The sequence below is a fragment of the Talpa occidentalis genome, unplaced genomic scaffold (genome assembly GCF_014898055.3).
Source record: "Talpa occidentalis isolate TD23 unplaced genomic scaffold, MPIMG_talOcc4v2.1 talOcc4.13, whole genome shotgun sequence".
NCBI classification, from domain to species: Eukaryota; Metazoa; Chordata; class Mammalia; order Eulipotyphla; family Talpidae; genus Talpa; species Talpa occidentalis.
This window is the reverse complement of record NW_023601322.1, coordinates 46,287,091-46,309,256: the sequence shown is the minus strand read 5'-3', so window position 1 is coordinate 46,309,256 and position 22,166 is coordinate 46,287,091. Positions and strand designations below refer to the sequence as shown.

The 22,166-nt window shown below is 38.1% G+C and overlaps 1 protein-coding gene across 20 annotated transcripts in view; it reads left to right on the top strand.

Annotated features, from left to right (window-relative positions):
• L3MBTL4 (L3MBTL histone methyl-lysine binding protein 4) overlaps positions 1-22,166 on the top strand; it is a 425,819-nt gene that overhangs the window by 151,857 nt on the left and 251,796 nt on the right. For 19 of the 20 annotated variants that reach the window (XM_054694180.1, XM_054694198.1, XM_054694193.1 and 16 more), the window contains 2 exons: positions 19,858-19,962; positions 20,990-21,125. In XM_054694180.1, the coding sequence (XP_054550155.1) occupies positions 19,858-19,962; positions 20,990-21,125 (241 nt within the window). Of the gene's footprint in view, positions 1-19,545; positions 19,765-19,857; positions 19,963-20,989; positions 21,126-22,166 lie in introns of those variants that run through there. The other variant, XM_054694199.1, reaches the window with a different exon arrangement.

Genomic DNA, 22,166 nt, shown 5'->3' with positions numbered 1-22,166 from the left:
GGTCCCTTATTTAATTTTTCTAGATTCCTGCTATGAGTGAGACCATCCTGTATTTTTCTTTTTCTTTCTGGCTTATTTCTCTGAGCATGATCCCTTCCAGCTCTATCCATGTTGCTGCAAATTGCATGTATTTAACTTTTTTGAATGCTGAGTAATATTCCATGGTGTAGGGGTCTCCCCGGTGGCGCAGCAGTTGAGCTCTGGGTTGCAAAGCTGCCCTCGGCCTCTGCAGCGCCTGTTCGATCCTCGGCTGCTCCCCGGCCACCGGAGGAGGATCCCGCATGGCGCACAGACCTCTCCTGCCGCCCGCTGCTCCCCTCAGCAGTGTACTTCGGTCCTTCTGCCTGCTCTGCTCCCTGCTCTGGCTCTGGTGAATTCTCTCACCCTCCTGCGCTTCAGACTGTACCCAGTGCTTGTATAAATAAATAAAAAAATCTTTAAAAAAAAATTCCATGGTGTATATGTACCACATCTTCTTGATCCAGTCATCTACTTTTGGGCATTTGGGTTGTTTCCAAAGCTGAGCTATTGTAAACAGTGCTGCTATAAACATAGGGGTGCAGGTGCTCTTTGGAATTGATGTTTCTGTGTCCTTTGGGTAATTACCTAGGAGTGGAATTGCTGGATCATATGGAAGCTCTATGTTTAATAGGTCCAGAAATCTCCACACAGCTCTCCATAGTGGTTGGGCCAGTTTGCACTCCCACCAACAGTGCAGAAGAGTTCCTTTTTCTCCACAACCTCGCCAACATATGCTGTTGCTAGTTTTTTTAATATGTGCCATTCTCACTGGTGTAAGATGGTATCTCATGGTAGTTTGGATTTGCATTTCCCTGATTACAAGTGATGTTGAACATTTTTTCATATGCCTGTTGGCCATTTGCATTTCCTCTTCAGAGAAGTTTCTTTTTAGCTCTTCTGCCCATTTGCCCATTTTTTGACAGGATTATTTTCTTTGTTGTTGAGTCTCATCAGCTCTTTGCAGATTTTTGTGATCAGTCTTTTATCATTAGTGTTGTGTGCAAAAATGTTCTCCCAGTTGGTGGGGTTTCTCTTAGTTTTTGTTATTGTCTCTTTTGCTGTGAAGAAGCTCTCTAATTTGATGTAGTCCCAGCTGTTGATCTTTGCCTTCACTATCACTGCTTTGGGTGATGTGTCTGTAAAGATGTCTTTGATGTGCATATCACGTAGTGTTTCGCCTATATTTTCTTCTATGTATTTTATGGTTTCAGGTCTTATGTCTAGTTCTTTATTTTTATTATTTTTTTTTTTAATAGAGGCATGTTTTATTTATTTGTTTGTTTGTTTGTTTGTTTTGTTTATACAAGCACTGGGTACAGTCAGAAGTGCGGGAAGGTGAGAGAATTCACCAGAGCCAGAGCGGGGAGCAGAACAGGCAGAAGGACCCAGTACACTGCTGAGGGGAGCAGCGGGCGGCAGGAGAGGTCTGTGCGCCATGTGGGACCCTCCTCCGGTGGCGGGGAGCGGCCAGGGAACAGCTGGGGATTGAACCGGCGCTGCGGAGACTGCGGTCAGCTTCGCAACCCAGCGCTCAACTGCTGCGCCACCGGGCAGGCCCCTTATGTCTAGTTCTTTAATCCATTTTGAGTTGATTTTTGTGTATGGTGTGAGGTAGTGGTCAAGCTTCATTCTTTTGCATGTAGCGACCCAGTTTTCCCAGCACCATTTCTTGAACAAACTTTCTTTGCTCCATTGCATAGTCTTTGCTCCTTTGTCAAAGATTAGTTGACCATAAATCTGTGGGTTTATTTCTGGATTTTCTATTCAATTCCATTGGTCTGTGTGTCTGTTCTTGTTCCAATACCATGCAGTTTTGATGATTATGGCTTTGTAGTATAGTTTGAAGTCTGGGAGTGTGATGCCTCCATTTCCCTCTTTTTTTTTCAGGAGAGCTTTAGCTATTCGGGGTTTTGGGTGATTCCATATGAATTTCATCAGTAATTGTTCTATTTCTTTGAAGAATGACATTGAAATTTTTATTGGAATAGCATTGTATCTGTATATTGCTTTTGGTAGGATGGCCATTTATTGATGTTTATTCTTCCAATCCATGAGCAGGGGATGTCTTTCCATTTCTTTGTGTCTTCTTCTATTTCTTTTAACAGTGTTTTATAGTTTCCTTTGTATAGGTCCTTTGCCTCTTTTGTTAGATTTATTCCCAAGTATTTAATTTTTTTTTGTTTCGATTATAAAAGGGATTTTTTTTTGATTTCTTCTTGTTCAGATTTATTGTTTGTGTATAGGAAGGCTACTGACTTTTGCATGTTGATTTTGTACCCTGCCACTTTAATGAACAGATTGATGAGTTGAATTAGTTTTTCTGTGGAGTTTTTGGGGTTCTCTATATATATTATCATATTATCTGCAAATAGTGATAGTTTGACTTCTTCTTTTCCTGTTTGGATTTCTTGTATGTCTTTCTCTTGTCTTATTGCTCTGGCTAGGGCTTCCAGTATTATATTGAAAAGCAGTGGTGAGAGTGGACATCCTTGTCTTGTTCCAGATCTTAATGGAAATGCTTTCAACTTTTCACCATTGAGAATGATACTGGCTGTTGTCTTGTCATATATGGCCTTTATGATGTTGAGGAATGTTCCTCGTATCCCAAGAATTTCAAGGGCTTTTATCATGAATGGGTGTTGCACTTTGTTGAAAGCTTTCTTGGCATCTACTGATATTATCATATGGTTTTTATATTTCTTTTTGTTGATGTGTTGGATAACGTTGATTGATTTTCGGATGTTGAACCATCCTTGTGTCCCTGGCATGAATCCTACTTGGTCATGGTGAATTATCTTATGGATACATTGTTGGATTCTGATAGCTAAAATTTTATTGAGGATTTTTGCATCAGTGTTCATTAGGGAGATTGGCCTGTAGTTTTCCTTTTTTGTGTTGTCCTTGTTTGGTTTTAGTATTAGTGTAATGTTGGCTTCATAGAACATGTTTGGTATTGTCTCTTCCTTCTCAATGTTTTGGAAGAGTTTGTGAAGGATAGGCACTAGTTCGTCTCTGAATGTTTGGTAGAATTCATTTGTAAATCCATCAGGTCCTGGGCTTTTGTTTTTGGGGAGGTTTTTGATTACCATTTTAATTTCACTGCTTGTATTTGGTCTGTTTAAGTGTTCTATTTCTTCTTTATCTAGCTTTGTGTGATTGTAGAGTTGTAGGAATTTGTCCATCTCTAGATTGTTGAACTTGTTTCCATATAACGGTTCATAGTAGTTACTTATTATTCTTTTGATTTCTGCTGTGTACATTGTGATTTCTCCTCTTTCATTTATGATCCTGTTTATTTGTGCTTTCTCCCTTTTTTCCTTTGTGAGCCTGGCTAGGGGTTTGTCTATTTTATTGATTTTTTCAAAGAAACAGCTCTTGGTTTCATTGATCTTTTGGATTGTTTTTTTAGTTTCAATTTCATTTATTTCTGCTTTGGTTTTTATTATTTCTTTTCTTCTACTGGTTTTGGGGTTTTTTTGTTGTTCTTTTTCTAGATCTTAGAGCTTCGAGATTAGGTTGTTTCTTTGAGTTCTTTCTTGTTTCTTGCTGTGAGCTTCTATTGCTATATATTTTCTTCTTATTACTGCTTTTGCTGCATCCCATACATTTAGGAATTTCGTGTCCTCCTTGTCATTCAATTCAAAGAATTTTTTAATTTCTACTTTGATCTCCTCATTAGTCCAGTGGTCTTCCAGTAAGGTGGTTTTTAATCTCCATGAGGTAGGAGAGTTCCTTGCCTTCTTTTTATGGTTTACTTCTAGTTTGATGCCTTCATGGTCAGAAAAGATGGTTGGTATGATTTCGATCTTGGTGTATCTGTTGATGTTTGTCTTGTGTCCCAGTATGTGTCGATCCTGGAGAATGATCCGTGTATGCTTGAGAAAAATGTGTGCTCCGTTTTTTTTGGGTCTAGTGTTCTATAGATGTCTATTAAGCCCAAGTGTTCTAGATCCTTATTTAGAGCTTTAGTGTCTTTACTTATTTTTTGTCTTGTTGATCTATCCATTGTTGATAGTGGTGTGTTGAAATCTCCCACTACGTATGTGTTTTCTCTGATGTCTGTTTTCAGAGATGACTATAGTTGTCTGATATATTTCGGTGCTCCTTCGTTTGGTGAGTATATGTTAATGAGTGTTATTTCATCTTAAAGTATTGTTTCCTTGATCAAGATGTAGTTACCGTTGGGGTCACTTTTTATCTTTTTGAATTTGAAATCTGTTTTATCTGATATAAGTATAGCTGTTCCTGCTTTCTTTTTTGGTCCATTTTTTTTGTAGGATTGTTTTCCATTCTTTAAATTTGAGTCTGTTTTTAGCTTTTGTAATTAAGGTGTTTTCTGGAGACAGCAAAAGGTTGGGTTTTGTTTCTTAATTCAGCCTGTGACTCTGTGTCTTTTTATTGAAGAGTTTAGTCTATTTACATTTAGAGTTAATATTGATATGTTAGCATCTGTATTTTCCATTGTGTTTGTCTTTCCTTTGATTTTATTTATTTATTCTTTCAATAACTTTTTTTTTGGCCTTCTTTTATTGTTATTCGTCCCTCTGAGGTTCTGGCTTTAGGACTCCTTGAAGTACTTTTTGGAGTGGGTGTTTAATCGTAATGAAATTCCAGAGTTTCTGTTTGTCTGGGAAGGTCCTTATTCTTTCTTCATAGAGGAAGGAGAGCTTTGCAGGATAGAGTATTCTTGGTTGCCATCTGTTTTCTTGGAGTCTGTTGACTATGTCCCTCCACTCTCTCCTTGCCTGTAGTGTTTCTTCAGAGAAGTCTGATGTCAGCCTGATTGGTTTTCCTTTAAATGTTATCTGTTTCTTCCCTCTTGTCAGCTTCATTTTTTTTTTCCTTGTCCTGGATTCTTGGGAGCTTTACTATTATGTATCTTGCTGTATTTTTCCTTTTGTCGTGGAAGTTTGGTGTTCTTCTTGCTTCTTGTATATCAATTTTCAGCTCCTTCTTCATGTTTGGGAAGTTCTCTTCAATTATCTCCTTGAATATTTTCTCTGTTCCTACATCTCTCTCCTCTACTTCTGGTATTCCTATAGCTCTTATATTTCCTTTCCTCATGGAGTCAGATAGTTCCCGAAATCTTTCTTCTGACTTTTTCCTTCGTACTTCTCTTTCCTTTTCTGTTTTGGTTCTTTTCATTTCTGTGTCTTCAAGAGTACTTGTTCGTTCTTCCATTTCTTCTGTTCTGCTTTCATTGCATTTCCCAGAGTTCTTTAGTACCTACATTAATTCTTTATTTTCTGCATTTCTTTTACTTCCCTCTTTAGGGACTCAATTTCATTCTTCTGATCGTTGATTATTTTTTCCTTATCATGTTTTCCTTCATGACTTCTGTCAGTTTTTTAATCATGGCAATTTTAAATTCTCTTTCTGGAAGGCTCAGAAGTTCTTCCAAGTTACTGTCGTTGCAATCTGGGGGTTGGTTTTCTTTTTGTGGTGTGTTTTTTTCCTGAGGAGTTGCTAGGTTGCGTGTGGTTCTTCTACTCCCTACTGTCTGTTTTCTAATTTGCCATATGCACTGGCACACTGTGTTGCTGGGACTGGTCGGCATCTTGGGTGAACTTCTCTCCTCCCCTCTGGCTCCTCCGGGAGCCTTCTGCTGGTTTCAGGCAGTCTTTACTGGAGAAATGTCGCTGTTGTAAAATGGTGATGCGGGACGCACTCCCTTTGCGCCCGTTTTGCCCTGGAGGTTACATAGCCTTCTATACCTTAGTCTCCTCATGTGAAATGTACATAGTAACTAATACCTGCTTCTTAAAGTTTCAAATGACAATTTAAAAAGTCTTTAGAGGGCCTCCCCGGTGGTGCAGCGGTTGAGAACTGGGTTGGGAAGCTGCCCGCAACCTCTGCAGCGCCAGTTCGATCCCCGGCTGCTCCCCGGCCACCGAAGGAGGGTCCCACATGGTGCGCAGACCTCTCCTGCTGCCCTCTGCTCCCCTCAGCAGTGTACTTCGGTCCTTCTGCCTGCTTTGCTCCCTGCTCTGGCTCTGGTGAATTCTCTCACCCTCCCGTGCTTGTGACTGTACCCAGTGCTTGTATAAATAAATAAATAAATCTTTAAAAAAAATAAAAAAATAAAAAGTCTTTAGACTGGGCCTCCCCGGTGGCTCAGCGGTTGAGTTCTGGGCTGCGAATCTGCCTGCAGCCTCTGCAGCACTGGTTCAATCCCTGGCTGCCGGCAAGGGTCCCACATGGTGCGCAGACCTCTCCTGCTGTGCCTGCTGCTCTCCTTAGTAGTGTATTTCATCAATCTGCCTGTTCTGTTCCCCACTCTGTCTCTGGTGAATTCTCTCATTCTCCCACGCTTCTGACTGTACCCAGTGCTTGTATAAATAAATAAATCAATCTTTTTTTTTAAAGGTCCTTAGAACAGTGTCTGATCCAGAGTTAAGTGAATACATATGTTCTATTAACCATTTTTTCTCATTTTTGCTTAATGAGAAAATTCTATTGAACCATGTAAGTTGTTAGCTATGATAGCACATGTTAGTTGGTTCTTTAGATGATCTAGAACATCATGAATATTTAAATCAAATATAATCCTATTTATTTGTGCTTTTTCCCATTTTTTCTTTGTGTTCCTGGCTAGAGGTCTGTCTATATATTTTTTTAAACATTTATCTATTTATTTATACAAGCAATGGGTACAGTCAGAAGCACGGGAGGGTGAGAGAATTCACCAGAGCCAGAGCGGGGAACAGAGCAGGTAGAAGGACCTAAGTACACTGCTGAGGAGAGCAGTGGGCGGCAGGAGAGGTCTGCGCGCCATGTGGGACCCTCCTCCGGTGCTGGGGAGCAGCCAGGGATCAAACAGGCTCTGTAGAGGTTGCAGGCAGCTTCGCAACCCAGCGCTCAACCGCTGCTCCACCTGGGAGGCCCCAGGTTTGTCTATTTTTTTGAAGAAAAAACTTTCAGTTTCATTGATCTTTTCTATCTAGAGGTCTTCTAGTAGTGTGGATTTCAGTCTCCAAGAGTTACGAGGGTTCCTTGACTTCTCTTCAGGATTTAGTTCTAGTTTGATGCCTTCATGGTCAGAGAAGATAGGTGGTATGATTTCGATCTTCAGTGTATCTGCTTATGTTCGTCTTAAATCAAAAGGACACCTGCACCCCTATGTTTATTTTTTATTTTTTTTGTTCTTTTATTTTATTTATATATTCCCCCATACAATTGCAAACCTCCCATTCAGAACCCAATCCCTCCCCTCCCGCCCCCCACCCCAAAAAAAGTGTCCCTGGTTCATAGTTTTTTGTTGATTTTTATTGTCACTTTCTTATAGTTATTCATTTTCCTGGTCCCTTATTTAAGTTTTCTAGATTCCTGCTATGAGGGAGACCATCTGGTATTTTTCTTATTCTTTTTGGCTTATTTTGCTTAGCATGATCCCTTCCAGTGCCATCCATGTTGCTGCAAATTGCATGTGTTTATCTTTTTTGAATGCTGAGTAATATTCCATGGTATATATGTACCACATCTTCTTGATCCAGTCATCTATTTTTGGGCATTTGGGCTGTTTCCAAAGCTTAGCTATTGTAAATAGTGCTGCTATAAACATAGGGGTGCAGGTGTTCTTTGGAATGGATGTTTCTGTGTCCTTTGGGTAAATACCTAGGAGTGGAATTGCAGGATCATATGGAAGCTCTATGTTCAGTAGGTCCAGAAATCTCCACACAGCTCTCCATAGTGGTTGGACCAGTTTGCACTCCCACCAACAGTGCAGAAGAGTTCCTTTTTCTTCACAACCTCGCCAACATTTGCTGTTGCTAGTTTTTTTAATATGTGCCATTCTCACTGGTGTAAGATGGTATCTCATGGTAGTTTGGATTTGCATTTCCCTGATTACAAGTGATGTTGAACATTTTTTCATATGCCTGTTGGCCATTTGCATTTCCTCTTCAGAAAAGTTTCTTTTTAGCTCTTCTGCCCACTTTTTGACTGGATTATTTTCTTTGTTGTTGTTGAGTCTCATCAGCTCTTTGCAGATTTTTGTGATCAATCCTTTATCATTAGTGTTGGGTGCAAAAATGTTCTCCCAGTTGATGGGGTTTCTCTTAGATTTTGTTATTGTCTCTTTTGCTGTGCAGAAACTCTTTAATTTGATGTAGTCCCAGCTGTTGATCTTTGCCTTCACTATCACTGCTTTGGGTGATGTGTCTGTAAAGATGTCTTTGGTATGCAAATCACGTAGTGTTTCGCCTATATTTCCTTCTATGTATTTTATGGTTTCAGGTCTTATGTCTAGTTCTTTAATCCATTTTGAGTTGATTTTTGTGTATGGTGTGAGGTAGTGGTCAAGCTTCATGCTTTTGCATGTTGCAAGCCACTTTTCCCAGCACCATTTATTGCACAAACTTTCTTTGCTCCATTGCATAGTCTTTGCTCCTTTGTCAAAGATTAGTTGACCATAAATCTGTGGGTTTATTTGTGGATTTTCTATTCGATTCCATGGTCTGTATGTCTGTTCTTGTTCCAATACCATGCAGTTTTGATGATTATGGGTTTGTAGTATAGTTTGAAGTCTGGGAGTGTGATGCCTCCATTTCCTTCTTTTTTTTTTTTTCAGTACAGCTATGGCTATTCGGGGTTTTTTGTGATTCCATATGAATTTCATCAATAATTGTTCTATTTCTTTGAAGAATGACATTGAAATTTTGATTGGAATAGCGTTGAATCGGTATATTGCTTTTGGTAGGATGGCCATTTTAATAATGTTTATCCTTCCAATCCATGAGCAGGGGATGTCTTTCCATTTCTTTGTGTCTTCTTCTATTTCTTTTAACAGTGTTTTATAGTTTTCTTTGTATAGGTCCTTTACCTCTTTTGTTAGATTTATTCCCAAATATTTGATTTTTTTTGTTTCGATAATAAAAGGGATTTTTTTTTTTATTTCTTCTTCAGATTTATTGGTTGTGTATGGGAAGGCTACTGACTTTTGTGGGTTGATTTTGTATACTGCCACTTTACTGAATTGATTGATGAGTTGAATTAGTTTTTCTGTGTTGAATTAGTTTTTCTGTGGAGTTTTTGGGGTTCTCTATGTATATTATCATATCATCTGCAAATAGTGATAGTTTGACTTCTTCTTTTCCTATTTGGATTCCTTGTATGTCTTTCTCTTGTGTTATTGCTATGGCTAGGACTTCCAGTATTATATTGAAAAGCAGTGGTGAGAGTGGACATCCTTGTCTTGTTCCAGATCTTAATGGAATTGCTTTCAGCTTTTCACCATTGAGAATGATACTGTCTGTTGGCTTGTCATAGATGGCCTTTATGATGTTGAGGTATGTTTCTTGTATCCCAAGAATTTCAAGGGCTTTTATCATGAATGGGTGTTGCACTTTGTCAAAAGCTTTCTCAGCATCTATTGATATTATCATATGGTTTTTATATTTCTTTTTGTTGATGTGTTGGATAACGTTGATTGATTTTCGGATGTTAAACCATCCTTGTGTCCCTCGAATGAATCCTACTTGGTCGTGGTGAATTATCTTATGGATACATTGTTGGATTCTGACAGCCAAAATTTTATTGAGGATTTTTGCATCAGTGTTCATTAGGGAGATTGGCCTGTAGTTTTCCTTTTTTGCGTTGTCCTTGTTTGGGTTTGGTATTAGTGTAATGTTGGCTTCATAGAACGTGTTTGGTATTGTCCTTTCCTTCTCAATTGTTTGGAAGAGTTTGTGAAGGATAGGCACTAATTCGTCTCTGAATCTTTGGTAGAATTCATTTGTAAATCCATCAGGTCCTGGGCTTTTGTTTTTGGGGAGGTTTTTGATTACCATTTTAATTTCGCTAATTGTAATTGGTCTGTTTAGGTGTTCTATTTCTTCTTTATCTAGCTTTGGGTGATTGTAGAGTTGTAGGAATTTATCCATCTCCTCTAGATTGTTGAACTTGTTTCCATATAACTGTTCATAGTAGTTACTGAATATTCTTTAGATTTCTGCTGTGCCCGTTGTGATTTCTCCTCTTTCATTTATGATCCTATTTATTTGTGCTTTCTCCCTTTTTTTCCTTTGTGAGCCTGGCTAGGGGTTTGTCTATTTTATTGATTTTTTCAAAGAACCAGCTCTTGCTTTCATTGATCTTTTGGATTTTTTTTTTTTTTTTAGTTTCAATTTCATTTATTTCTGCTTTGGTTTTTATTATTTCTTTTCTTCTACTGGTTGTGGGGTTTTTTTGTTGTTCTTTTTCTAGATCTCTGAGCTTTGAGATTAGGTTGTTTCTTTGAGTTCTTTCTTGTTTTTTGATGTGAGCTTCTATTGCTATATATTTTCCTCTTATTATTACCGCTTTTGCTGCATCCCATATATTTAGGATATTGGTGTCCTCCTTGTCATTCAATTCAAAGAATTTTTTAATTTCTTCTTTTTTTTTTTTTTTATAGAGGCATGCTTTATTTATTTATTTATTTGTTTGTTTGTTTTGTTTATACATTCACTGGGTACAGTCAGAAGCGCGGGAGGGTGAGAGAATTCACCAGAGCCAGAGCGGGGAGCAGAGCAGGCAGAAGGACTGAAGTACACTGCTGAGGGGAGCAGCGGGTGGCAGGAGAGGTCTGCGCGCCATGTGGGACCCTCCTCCAGTGGCCGGGGAGCAGCCGGGGATCGAACTAGCGCCACAGAGGCTGCGGGCAGCTTCGCAACCCAGTGCTCAACCGCTGCGCCACCGGGGAGGCCCCATAATTTCTTCTTTGATCTCCTCGTTAGTCCAGTGGTCTTCCAGTAGTGTGGTTTTTAATCTCCATGAGGTAGGATAGTTCCTTGCCTTCTTTTTATGGTTTATTTCTAGTTTGATGCCTTCATGGTCAGAAAAGATGCTTGGTATGATTTCAATCTTGGTGTATCTGTTGATGTTTGTCTTGTGCCCAGTATGTGATCGATCCTGGAGAATGATCCATGTGCGCTTGAGAAAAATGTGTACTCCGTTTTTTTTTGGGGGGTTTAGTGTTCTATAGATGTCTGTTAAGCCCAAATGCTCTAGGTCCTTATTTAGAGCTTAGTTTCTTTACTTATTTTTTGTCTTGTTGATCTATCCATTGTTGATAGTGGTGTGTTGAAGTCTCCCACTACGTATGTGTTTTCTCTGATGTCTGTTTTCAAAGAGGACAACAGTTGTGTGATATATTTTGGTGCTCCTTCGTTTGGTGAGTATATGTTAATGAGTGTTATTTCTTCTGGAAGTATTGTCCCCTTGATCAAAATGTAGTGATCATTGGGGTCTCTTTTTATTTTTTTCATTTGAAGCCTTTTTATCTGATATAAGTATAGCTGTTCCTGCTTTCTTTTTTGGTCCATTCGCTTGTAGGATTGTTTTCCATCCTTTAACTTTGAGCCTATTTTTATCTTTTGTAGCTAAATGTGTTTCCTGGAGACAGTAAAAGGTTGGGTTTTGTTTCTTAATCCAGGCTGCAACTCTGTGTCTTTTTATTGAAGAGTTTAGTCCATTTACATTTAGGGTTAATATTGATATGTTAGCATCTGTATTTTCCATTGTGTTTGTCTTTCCTTTGATTTTATTTATTCTTTTAATAACTTTTTTTTTTCTTGCCTTCTTTCGTTGTTATTCGTCCCTCTGAGGTTCTGGCTTTAGGACTCCTTGTAGTATTTTTTGGAGTGGGGGTTTAGTCGTAATGAAATTCCAGAGTTTCTGTTTGTCTAGGAAGGTCCTTATTCTTTCTTCATAGAGGAAGGAGAACTTTGCGGGATAGAGAATTCTTGGGTGGCATCTGTTTTCTTGGAGTCTGTTGACTATGTCCCTCCACTCTCTCCTTGCCCGTAGTGTTTCTTCAGAGAAGTCTGATGTCAGTCTGATTGGTTTTCCTTTGAATTTTATCTGTTTCTTCCCTCTTGTCAGCTTCATTATTTTTTCCTTGTCCTGGATTCTTGGGAGTTTTACTATTATGTGTCTTGCAGTATTTTTCCTTTCGTCGTGGAAGTTTGGTGTTCTTCTTGCTTCTTGTATATCAATTTTCAGCTCCTTCTTCGCATTTGGGAAGTTCTCTTTAATTATCTCCTGGAATATTTTCTCTGTTCCTACATCTCTCTCCTCTCCTTCTGGAATTCCTATAACTCTTATATTTCCTTTCCTCATGGAGTCAGATAGTTCCCGAAGTCTTTCTTCGTTCTTTTTCCTTCGTACTTCTCTTTCCTTTTCTGTTTTGGTTCTTTTTATTTCTGTGTCTTTAAGAGTACTTATTCGTTCTTCCATTTCATCTATTCTGCTTTCATTGCTTTTCCCAGAGTTCTTTAGTTCCTCCATTAATTCTTTGATCTCCTGCATTTCTTTTACTTCCCTCTTTAGGGACTCAATTTCATTCTTCTGACCATTTTTTTCCCTCTTTAGGGACTCAATTTCCTTCTTCTGATCATTGTTTTCCTTTATGACTTCTGTCACTTTTTTATTCATGGCTATTTTAAATTGTCTTTCTGGAAGGCTCAGAAGTTCTTCCAAGTTACTCTCATTGCAATCTGGGGGTGGTTTTCTTTTTGTGGTGTGCTTCTTTCCTGAGGAGTTGTTAGGTTGCGTGTGGTTCTTCTACTCCCTACTGTCTGTTTTCTAATTTGTCGTATGCATTGGGACACTGTGTAGCTGGGACTGGCAGGCATCTTGGGTGAACTTCTCCGCTCCCCTCTGGCTCCTCCAGGAGCCATCTCTGGCTTCTGGGGGTGCTTTCTGCTGGTTTTAGGCAGTCTTTAATGAAGAAATGTCCCTGATCTAAAATGGCGAAGCGGGACGCAGTCCCTGTGCATCCGGTCTCAGGCACACTCTTCTGCCCCGGACGTGGGTGCCTTCTCCCTTTGTGGGCTCAGACTGCTGGTTGGAAGGGGGCTGGCGTGGGCTAACTTCCCAGCTGGCCACTGAGTCCTCCAGAAGCTTTCTGCCTTTTTCAAGAAGTCTTTTCTTAAGAAATTTCCCTGTTCTATGTGGTGTTAGTGACTTTTTTTTCTGGTCGCTAGGTGGTGCCAGAGATCTCTCCTATTGTCCTTCGGCGGCTGCTTTTTGACGCACCACCTCTCTGTGGGACAGGGAACAGAGCGAGAATGGTAGGGTAAACCTCAACGGCTTTGGGGTGCTGTGTCTGCCTTGTGCCCCACCACCGTGGAGAACTCACGCCCCGAATTTCGTGCCCCGGGTCTCAGTTCCAAAGCCCTCAGGTCCAGGACGTGGGCTGTAGCCCAGTTCAGTGGCGCGGGAATGGCACCTTTTGCACCTGCTCCCGTGCCTGGGCGCCTGGTTCCTGCTTACTCAGTGAGGGACTTTCACCCCAGTGAGGGCCTCCGCGCGTCTCCCTGCAAGCCTAGGTCGCAGGCGCGGGGACCTGGGCAGCGGAGATCCCGATCCGCGTTTGCTTTTCAAGTGCACCAAGCGCGCCGCTTTTCCGCGCAAGTTCACTGGCCGGCCTGGGCCTGAGTGCGCGTCTCCTCCAGAATCTCTTTGTTCTTCTCTAATGGCGCCGGGAGATGTTAGCTCACTGCCGCGGCAAATCCTGCAGGGTTCTCCACAGCTCCCGTTCACGGGGTGTGGTGGCTGCAATAGTTCCTTTCCACTCACAGTCCCGCTTGCTGTGTAGTTTGTTCTTGTTGGCCGTTTTGGTTTGTTGTTTTCCTCCTCTCTGTGGGTCGGAGAGTGCCGACTCTGTGGGCGGGGGAGGAGAGCAGGGTTCTGCGCTTTCCTCCCTTCTAGTCCTCTTTTATGGCCACTTTCTTCTTCAGGCAGTTTGCTGGAGTCGTCCGTTTATCTTCCGTGTCCCAGTTCTCACTGGGACCTGCCGCTTTTCCTCCCTATTAACTTTTTTTAATGGGAGATCTTACTTGCAGCGTCTCCTCGCCGCCATGTTGCTCCGTCATCCCTATGTTTATTGAAGCACTGTTTATAATGAGTAAGCTTTGGAAACAACCCAAATGCCCAAAAATAGATGACTGGATCAAGATGTGGTATATATACACAATGGAATATTGCTTAGCAATTAAAAAAAGATAAATTCATGCCATTCGCAGCAACATGGATGGAGCTGGAAGGAATCATGTTCAGTGAAATTAGCCAGAAGGAAAAAAAAAATACTAGATGGTTTCACATAAGGAGGAATGTAGAGGATCCAAATAAGGGATCAGGGTGGGGGGAACTAATTATAATAAAGTAAAAATAAACAAGCAGCTATCAAAAAGAGACATTCTGCAGGGGTTGGAGAAGGGAGTATGATCAAAACAGGGATGAGAAGAGCACAAAGGACTAGGGTGAAGGTACATGGGTGAATTGATGGTGGGAATTTCATGGGGACAATAACCAAGATGAGAAGGCATACATTGTACAAAAATGAAGAATTATGCAAAAAATACACAGAAACTTGCAATCAGGGAAATGCATGTCAAAACTACAATGAGATACCGTCTCACACCAGTGAGAATGGGAGATATTAAAAAAACTAGCAATAACAAATGTTGGCAAGGATGTGGAGAAAAAGGAACTCTCCTGCACTGCTGGTGGGAGTGCAAACTGGTCCAACCACTATGGAAAGCTGTATGGAGATTCCTCAGCCTACTAAAGATAGAGGTCCCATATGATCCAGCAATTCTACTCCTAGGTATTTACCCAAATGACACAGAAACAGCAATTCCAAAGAGCACCTGCACCCCTATGTTTATAGCAGCACTGTTTACAATAGCTAAGCTTTGGAATCAACCCAAATGCCCAAAAATAGATGACTGGATCAAGAAGATGTGGTACATACACACCATGGAATATTACTCAGCATTAAGAAAAGATAAACACATGCAATTTGCAGCAACATGGATGGAGCTGGAAGGGATCATGCTCAGCAAAATAAGCCAGAAAGAAAAAGAAAAATACAGGATGGTCTCACTCATAGCAGAAATCTAGAAAACCTAAATAAGAGACCGGGAAAAAGAATAACTATAAGAAAGAAAATATCAAAATCAACGAACAATTATGAACCAGAGAGGGTGAGGTTTGGGGGGGGAAGGAGGGATTGAGGTCAAAATAAGGGGGTTGCAATTGTATGGGGAATATAAAAATAAAATTAAAAAAAAGAATATATCACCTCAACTTTGGCAACTGTTTCTCTTGTAGCATATTAAAATATCTTAAACATGGCTAATTTGCTAATCAAATGTTTAATTTGATTAAATATTATTGATGAATTTAAAAAAAAGCAGAAAATAAAAAAATAAAATATAAACCCAGATTCCATTCATTACATCTGATGCTAAGTCAATATGGATGTCACTCTAAACCTGAAAGTTTGACTCTATTTACAAAGAGCTATGTATCATCAGAGTTAAATTCCCTATGTTCAAGCTGTTTATGTTACATCTTGTCCACAAGACTTCCAGATAATTTACCTTTCACGTCTAAAATTGTGGTATTTTAGCTCTGAAAAACACACTGAGAACATTTAAAATTTTGAAGATGTTGTAGAACTAAACCATTCAAACAGACTACTGAAATTATGACAATGGTCTTTGGTGTCATAGAAAATTTTGTTTTATCATCTTCATGTAAAATTTCTATGAACATTTTCCCTTTTGACAGAAATCCTGTGACCATTAGGAAATCAAAGGCTTGCTGCTTTTCCCAGTTTTTTGGATAGCAAGCTAAAAACGTACCTTAATGTCCATGATTCTATTGCAACCCCAGTTTCTCTAATTTCTTTCAATATTGAATTAAGATCAGAAAATGTCGTTGACTGACAACTCTTGTCTGTGAATAAAATAGAATGACTGTGGCCATTTAGATAGTCTGCCACTTAACACATGAGCACTCTTCTGTAATCCACAACTAGTTGATGCTCTGCTAGTGCCCAGGATACCCCCTTCTGCAATCTGTGTAGTGACACAATCACAATCATTAGAAGCTTTATCTTTCTGCCCTTGTAATGGGGTTCTCACTGATAAACAGCAAAATAACTAATTTTTCATCCCCATCTATCAAGTGTCGCAGATCTGTTCACACTGCACGTTTATGACCTTGTACACTCATGCAGAAAAGATCTGTTGACACACAGACAAGTATGAGTGTTCTTACACATTGTTGTTCATAATGAAATTTTTGCCAGTAGCCAGTCTGCTTTTGTGTAGAATGGTGGTTTTTCCTTCCTAAGTCTCATATTTATTTTAAAGTGACAGTTATAATTTGTACATGAAGTACTGGAGCCTTGAATAATCCTCCATCATTCATGACAAAATTAATCAATTTCATACAATAAAACCCATCCTTTTGAAACTGTTCTGGGAAAAGAAAATAATGAAACAAAATAACTTCTGTAGACAAGAGTACCAGGTGTTCCCTTGGAAATGTGCGTGAAGTCTTCCATAAGCTCAAACCAAGTTTTGTTTTACCAGTTTGGTTGCCACATGTTTCCATTTATGTAGAACAAATAGTTGGGAAACTTTTAGATATGGGGCCTTAGTTATGCTCTGCTACTAAACTGGATGTGTGACCCTGAGAAAGTCTTTTCGTTTCTCTGGACTTGAGTTTATTTTTCTGTAAAAGTTTTCTTTCAGGTCTACAAACTTGATTTTATTTTTGTATGACTGAATTTAATGGCCTTATTGTTTACTTTCAATTCAGTGATTTCATTTATCTTTTTCATTATAAAACAATTCTATGAGCACAGTTAGCAGCTATACTCATAAAATAGATTTTTGAAAGAAAATTTAAATATGCTATCTATAAATCATTAAATAAAAAAGATCAATTGAAAACAATGATATTTCTTGCTCAAAAGTTGCCTTTCAGATTGTTAAAATGAATATTTTGGTTTTTATTTGAAGCCCTTCAAAGAATGCTATAGTATGTAAGCCATAATACCGTTCTTGCAACATTATATAAAGCTTTCATATGTTCAATTGAGCAAACATTTGAAATGCTGACAAGAATAACATTGATCATCCTAACTCCCAGCAGTGAATTATTGCCAGTGTCTTGAATTTATCATTCATATGTAATAAGACAGTATCGTCTGTTCAACATAATACTGTTTCCTTCCCATCCCCACTTCACATCTTTCAGTTCTGTTAAAATAAGGAAATGTTCTCTCAGTTTCTATAGCTTCTTAAATTACCTGTTAATATACTGTCTCATGGTCTCTCTTCCCCTCTTTCCTTTTTTATTAGTGTTGTGATTATATGTATGTGTATGTGGTGCTTTTGAAGTTAACCAAAAAATTTTAAAGCAGTGAACAGGAGGTCGTCACACAAATTTCATTAAATACAATCTGCTGGCAAATAGCGTATGTGAGAAGAAGGCTGGGAAATTTAAACATGTGCATGACATATATTTTTTTTTTTTGACATATATTTTTGTAGAAATAAAATATTCCTGACAAATCATTCATTCTTGCCATTTCTTTTTGTTTTTTGTCATCTTTTAAGCTTTTCCTTGGAAATATTCAAAATGACCTGTGAATGTAAGAACGTTTTAATGACATTTTACAAGCCAGTTCATATGAAAAGGGCATGTACTCATGTATAGAAAGTTAAGTAAGCTACTTACTCGCAGTGGAGTATAATGAAGTACAATGTAGCTATATAAAAGTTGTGGACAGTTATTGTGACCTGACATGGAATGGCTTCTAGGGGACATTAGAAAGTAAAAAAAGCCAAGTGCAAAACAGCATACAGTGTATGCTGCCTTCTGTGTAAACAAGAAGTGAAAAATGAGAAAAAAAGCATACACATAGCTTATTATCTTTACAGAAAGAAATTCATAACGAATAAACCAGAAAATAATGAGGTTTATTATCTACTGGCGGTAGTGTGAGCATGAGTTGGGAAGGATATGGGAGAAAGAGACATGCTTTGAGTTCTTTAACTTTGGGAAGCTATTAATATTTATATTAAAAATAAATATATTAGATAAAAATCATTAAGAGATGAAAACAAAATGAAACCAATGAACTCAATCATTTTAAATGAATACCATAACAACACTGAAGAGAAAAAAATTGAATCAAAGAAGTTTATGAACACAGTTTTTAATTATAAACCTCATTTATGGATTGCTTGATGAGCAGGGCGAGAACAATGCAAATGAGTAATGAACTCTTTTGTAGGTTGGTTTATTATAGCACTGTGAGTGAAAGCATTCTGATACTATAATAGATATACTATAGGATTTAATACATGAATAAATGTATTGACCTTGTTAGAGGTGAAATACAAAAAATGGATGGGAAAAAACAATAAAACCTATCATGGATTAGATTTAGATATGTATCAATTTATGTTTTATAAAGCTATATGTATATGTTTATGTATGTATGAGTGTATGTGCATTTTGTATGTCACTAAAGTGAAAGAATTGAATCATTGTGATTGAATAATAAGTAATTGTGTGATCAAAATAAACATAACCAATGTGGAGGCAGATGGATATCACATGGCTCCCTATGTAATATCCTGAGAAGGACCTATCATCACCCATATACCACACTGGTGTAAAAAGTGCATAGCCTGTATCTAACCATGGGGACACAACATACAATCCAAATTGAGGAAGTTTCCTTTAAATAATGGTGGAGGGGCCTCCCCGGTGGCACAGCGGTTGAGCGCTGGGCTGCGAAGCTGCCCGCAGCCTCCGCAGCTCCGGTTCAATCCCCGGCCGCTGGCAAAGGTCCCACATAGTGTGCAGACCTCTCCTACCCGCCGCTGCTCCCCTCAGCAGTGTACTTCTCCAGTCTGCCTGTTCTGTTCCCTGCTCTGGCTCTAGTGAATTCTCTCACCCTCCCGCGCTTCTGACTGTACCCAGTGCTTGTATAAAATAAATAAATCCCTAGATAAACGTCTAAATAAATAATGGTGGAGAGGAAAGAACTATTTTCTTTAAAAATGCTAAAAGGATTGTGTAAAAGTTTAATTTCTACAAGTTAGTTAGTTATCTATTGTTACTGAAGAGAGTGTTCAGTGTTCCTATTCTTAGACGAAACACTACTCAGGGAAAAATATTTTGTATTTGTCAGTAAATGATTGGTTCAGAAAATAATTATATATGCTTTATACCCTGAAAACATACAGTGTTTTAAGTCAGTGTTACCCCAATAAACATAATTTGCATAGGGATTATATTAAATGGAGAGGGAAAAAGTTCTTGAATCAGAAAATTCAAGATGACAAAGATAGGAGGACACATTATAAGCAAATAAAACCTTCTTATTGGCAGGTACTCGATGGAAAGAACAAAAGGCCAAAAATAGACCCACAAATATTTAGAAACATGATAGAACAATGGTAACTTTGCATACCAATAAAATTATCTACTATTTGAAACTTTTTTGAATAATTTGTTTTCCATATGAAATAAAAGATTCCCTACCTCACCATAGAAAAAAATAATTCCAATCGCATTGTGGATTTAAATATGAACAAAAGTTTGAAAAGAGCGCTATGGGAACATCCGTGTAGGTATTCGGTTGCCAGGGATTTCTGACCTGATAAGCAAAATCTGCAGGGAATAATTAATATATTTTACTACATTAAAGAACAAAATTCTTTCCAACAGTATCTTTATAAGCAAACTGAAGACAAGTAATCAGAGTAATAAACAAAGGATTGTTTCCAGAGTACAGAAGGAGTTTTTCAAATTTAAAAAGAAACAAAGGAAAAATGGGTATAAGGAATAAAATGGGAAGTTCCCAGAATGTGCAGCACAACATGATCAAGCCAAATATGCAAGCCGATCCTCTCTTTAGCTGTATTACTGAACTTCCAAACTAGTACAGTAAGTTGTTGATGTGAATGACCACACCAAGTATTTTAATATCAGATTGTGAAGATATTTCAGTGACTAATGTTATATCTTTAACTTTTCTAGGACCAGTCCTTTCCAGAGCATGAAAATGGTTTTCAGATTGGAATGAGATTAGAAGGCATTGACCCCCGACATCCATCTGTATTTTGTGTGCTTTCTGTAGCTGAGGTAAGAATCGTGTTATTGTCTTGGGCTAGTTGCACAGAAGAGAATTTTCTATAGAATAAGAAATTTAAGTATGTTCTGTTACGGACAAGTTCTTGTAATTATGAATGTATTAGTTGTGGGTAACACATGTTTTTTAATGAACTCTTTCCTTCTCTGAGGATTGATTCTCAATAACACTTCCAATCTAATGGTTACTATGGATTTAATCAGTAGTGTTTATTTGAGGTTGGTAACAATTAGTAAACACCATATTGTTGCTTTTTCTGTTAAAAGAGGCATAATTCAAGTTCTAGCTCAACTAATGAGAAATGCTTATGAAAAGTATCTGTATATATATATTAATTACACATATAAATACATGCATTTAATGAAAATTATGTAGTGAAGAGCAGTTGATGAAAGTAAATTATTTATAAATTGTAATATTTACAAGAAATCATTTTCTTTAATTGACAGAAGTACATTTATTTTTAATAACACTAAACACAAAACGCAGTTTACTTAATTTACTCTCGGATTGTAACTTTTATACTTGCATGGCGTGACTAGAGGACATATTTCTCTGCCTGTGTTATTTCCTTTATTGCGTATGCTGGATCCATATGTTGGAGTTGAAATAAGATCATTCCCATTTTGATTTTGCTCTGTACCTTATTTTCTATTGTATTGGGATATGCATAAAAACCAGACAACTTGAGGTAGGGTTTCAGAAAGGAATATTTGACAGGTGTTGAATTAATGAACAAACTCAATTAATGCATATGCAAATTGACATCAGATTTCTAGATTGAGTAAAAGTATAACTATTTTGCAGGAAAAAAAAAACAATATTTGAAAGATAGTGTTTATGTAGTCAGCATTTTTTCTTCTTCAGATGTCACCTATAACTCCAAATACAAACATATTTGGATGGAAGGACTGACTCATACATGTTGATGGCACTCGTCAAATATATGAATATTTTGTTTTGTATGTCTCTCAAATGCATGATACTTAATGAACAATTGCAAACATCCCTTTTTTGCAGGTGTGTGGTTATCGACTAAGACTTCATTTTGATGGTTATTTAAGCTGCTATGATTTTTGGACCAATGCTGGTTCCCCTGACATTCATCCAGTAGGGTGGTGTGAAAAGACCAAGCATGAATTGCACATCCCTAAGGGTAAGCTGGGATGGGAAGGGAGTTTTATTTTAACAACATTTCATGAAATACAAACAAGTAAGCCTGGTGCAAAATGATTTTCAAAGTGAAAGTTTGATTCACAAAAAGCAGGAAGAATACAAGGATACCATTCTTAGAAATAAATAAATGTCTTTAAAAGAAAAGCATCAATGACTATTTAGGTCAAATATTCTGATAAAGTACCTAGGGTAGAAATAGTCTTATGAGATTATTTTAGTTTACATTAAGTTTATTAAGCCTTACAAAAACGAAGGAAACAAATGTTTACATTATGATTAAAATGAAATACCTCAATCATTGATACTATTAGGTAAGGAAACTTGATTCATTATATGTAATTTGTTTCAAGCAGAAATAATGAAAAACAGGGAACTATGATCAGTGAAAACAATTTCACTCTGTGTTCTGCTGTTTGGAATTAGAAATCTCCTTGTTTTTTGTTAGTGCTAGAGAAAACTGGGACTGATTAATGTGACTAAAGCCTCTGTTACTTGCTGTGTGCTGGTGAGGTGAGAGTTTGATCAGTTGAGATGTCAGTGTTCCTCTTGCCTTACACAGAAAACTTCCGTGTAAGATCTCCTGCTTGAATGTTAACCCATTTAGTAACTGTGGCAACCTTAAAGTCAGCATATTCTTAGTACATTATTTTATTAGTAACTGACTTAGTTTTTCCTTTGGGATTTGTTGCTGAAACTAAAAGTTTGAGTCCCTTAAGATTCCTAGATTTCGTGGAGGATACTAATTGGCTCATTCATTGGGTAGATATTTACGGACTCATACTATGTGCAGGCACTGGAGATATAGCAGTGAGTAAAATAAACTGTTTCTTCATGGAGCTTTCATTCTAGAGGGGAGATAAATAATAAACACGTATAGAGATTTGGTGTCAGTTACAGGGTATGAGGACTGAGAATTGTCACAGGGGTGTACTCTTTTATGTAGTGTGGTGAAGAAAGGCCTGGGAAGATGACACCTGACAGATGCATGGAGGCAATCAGAGAGAAAAGAATGTGGCTACCT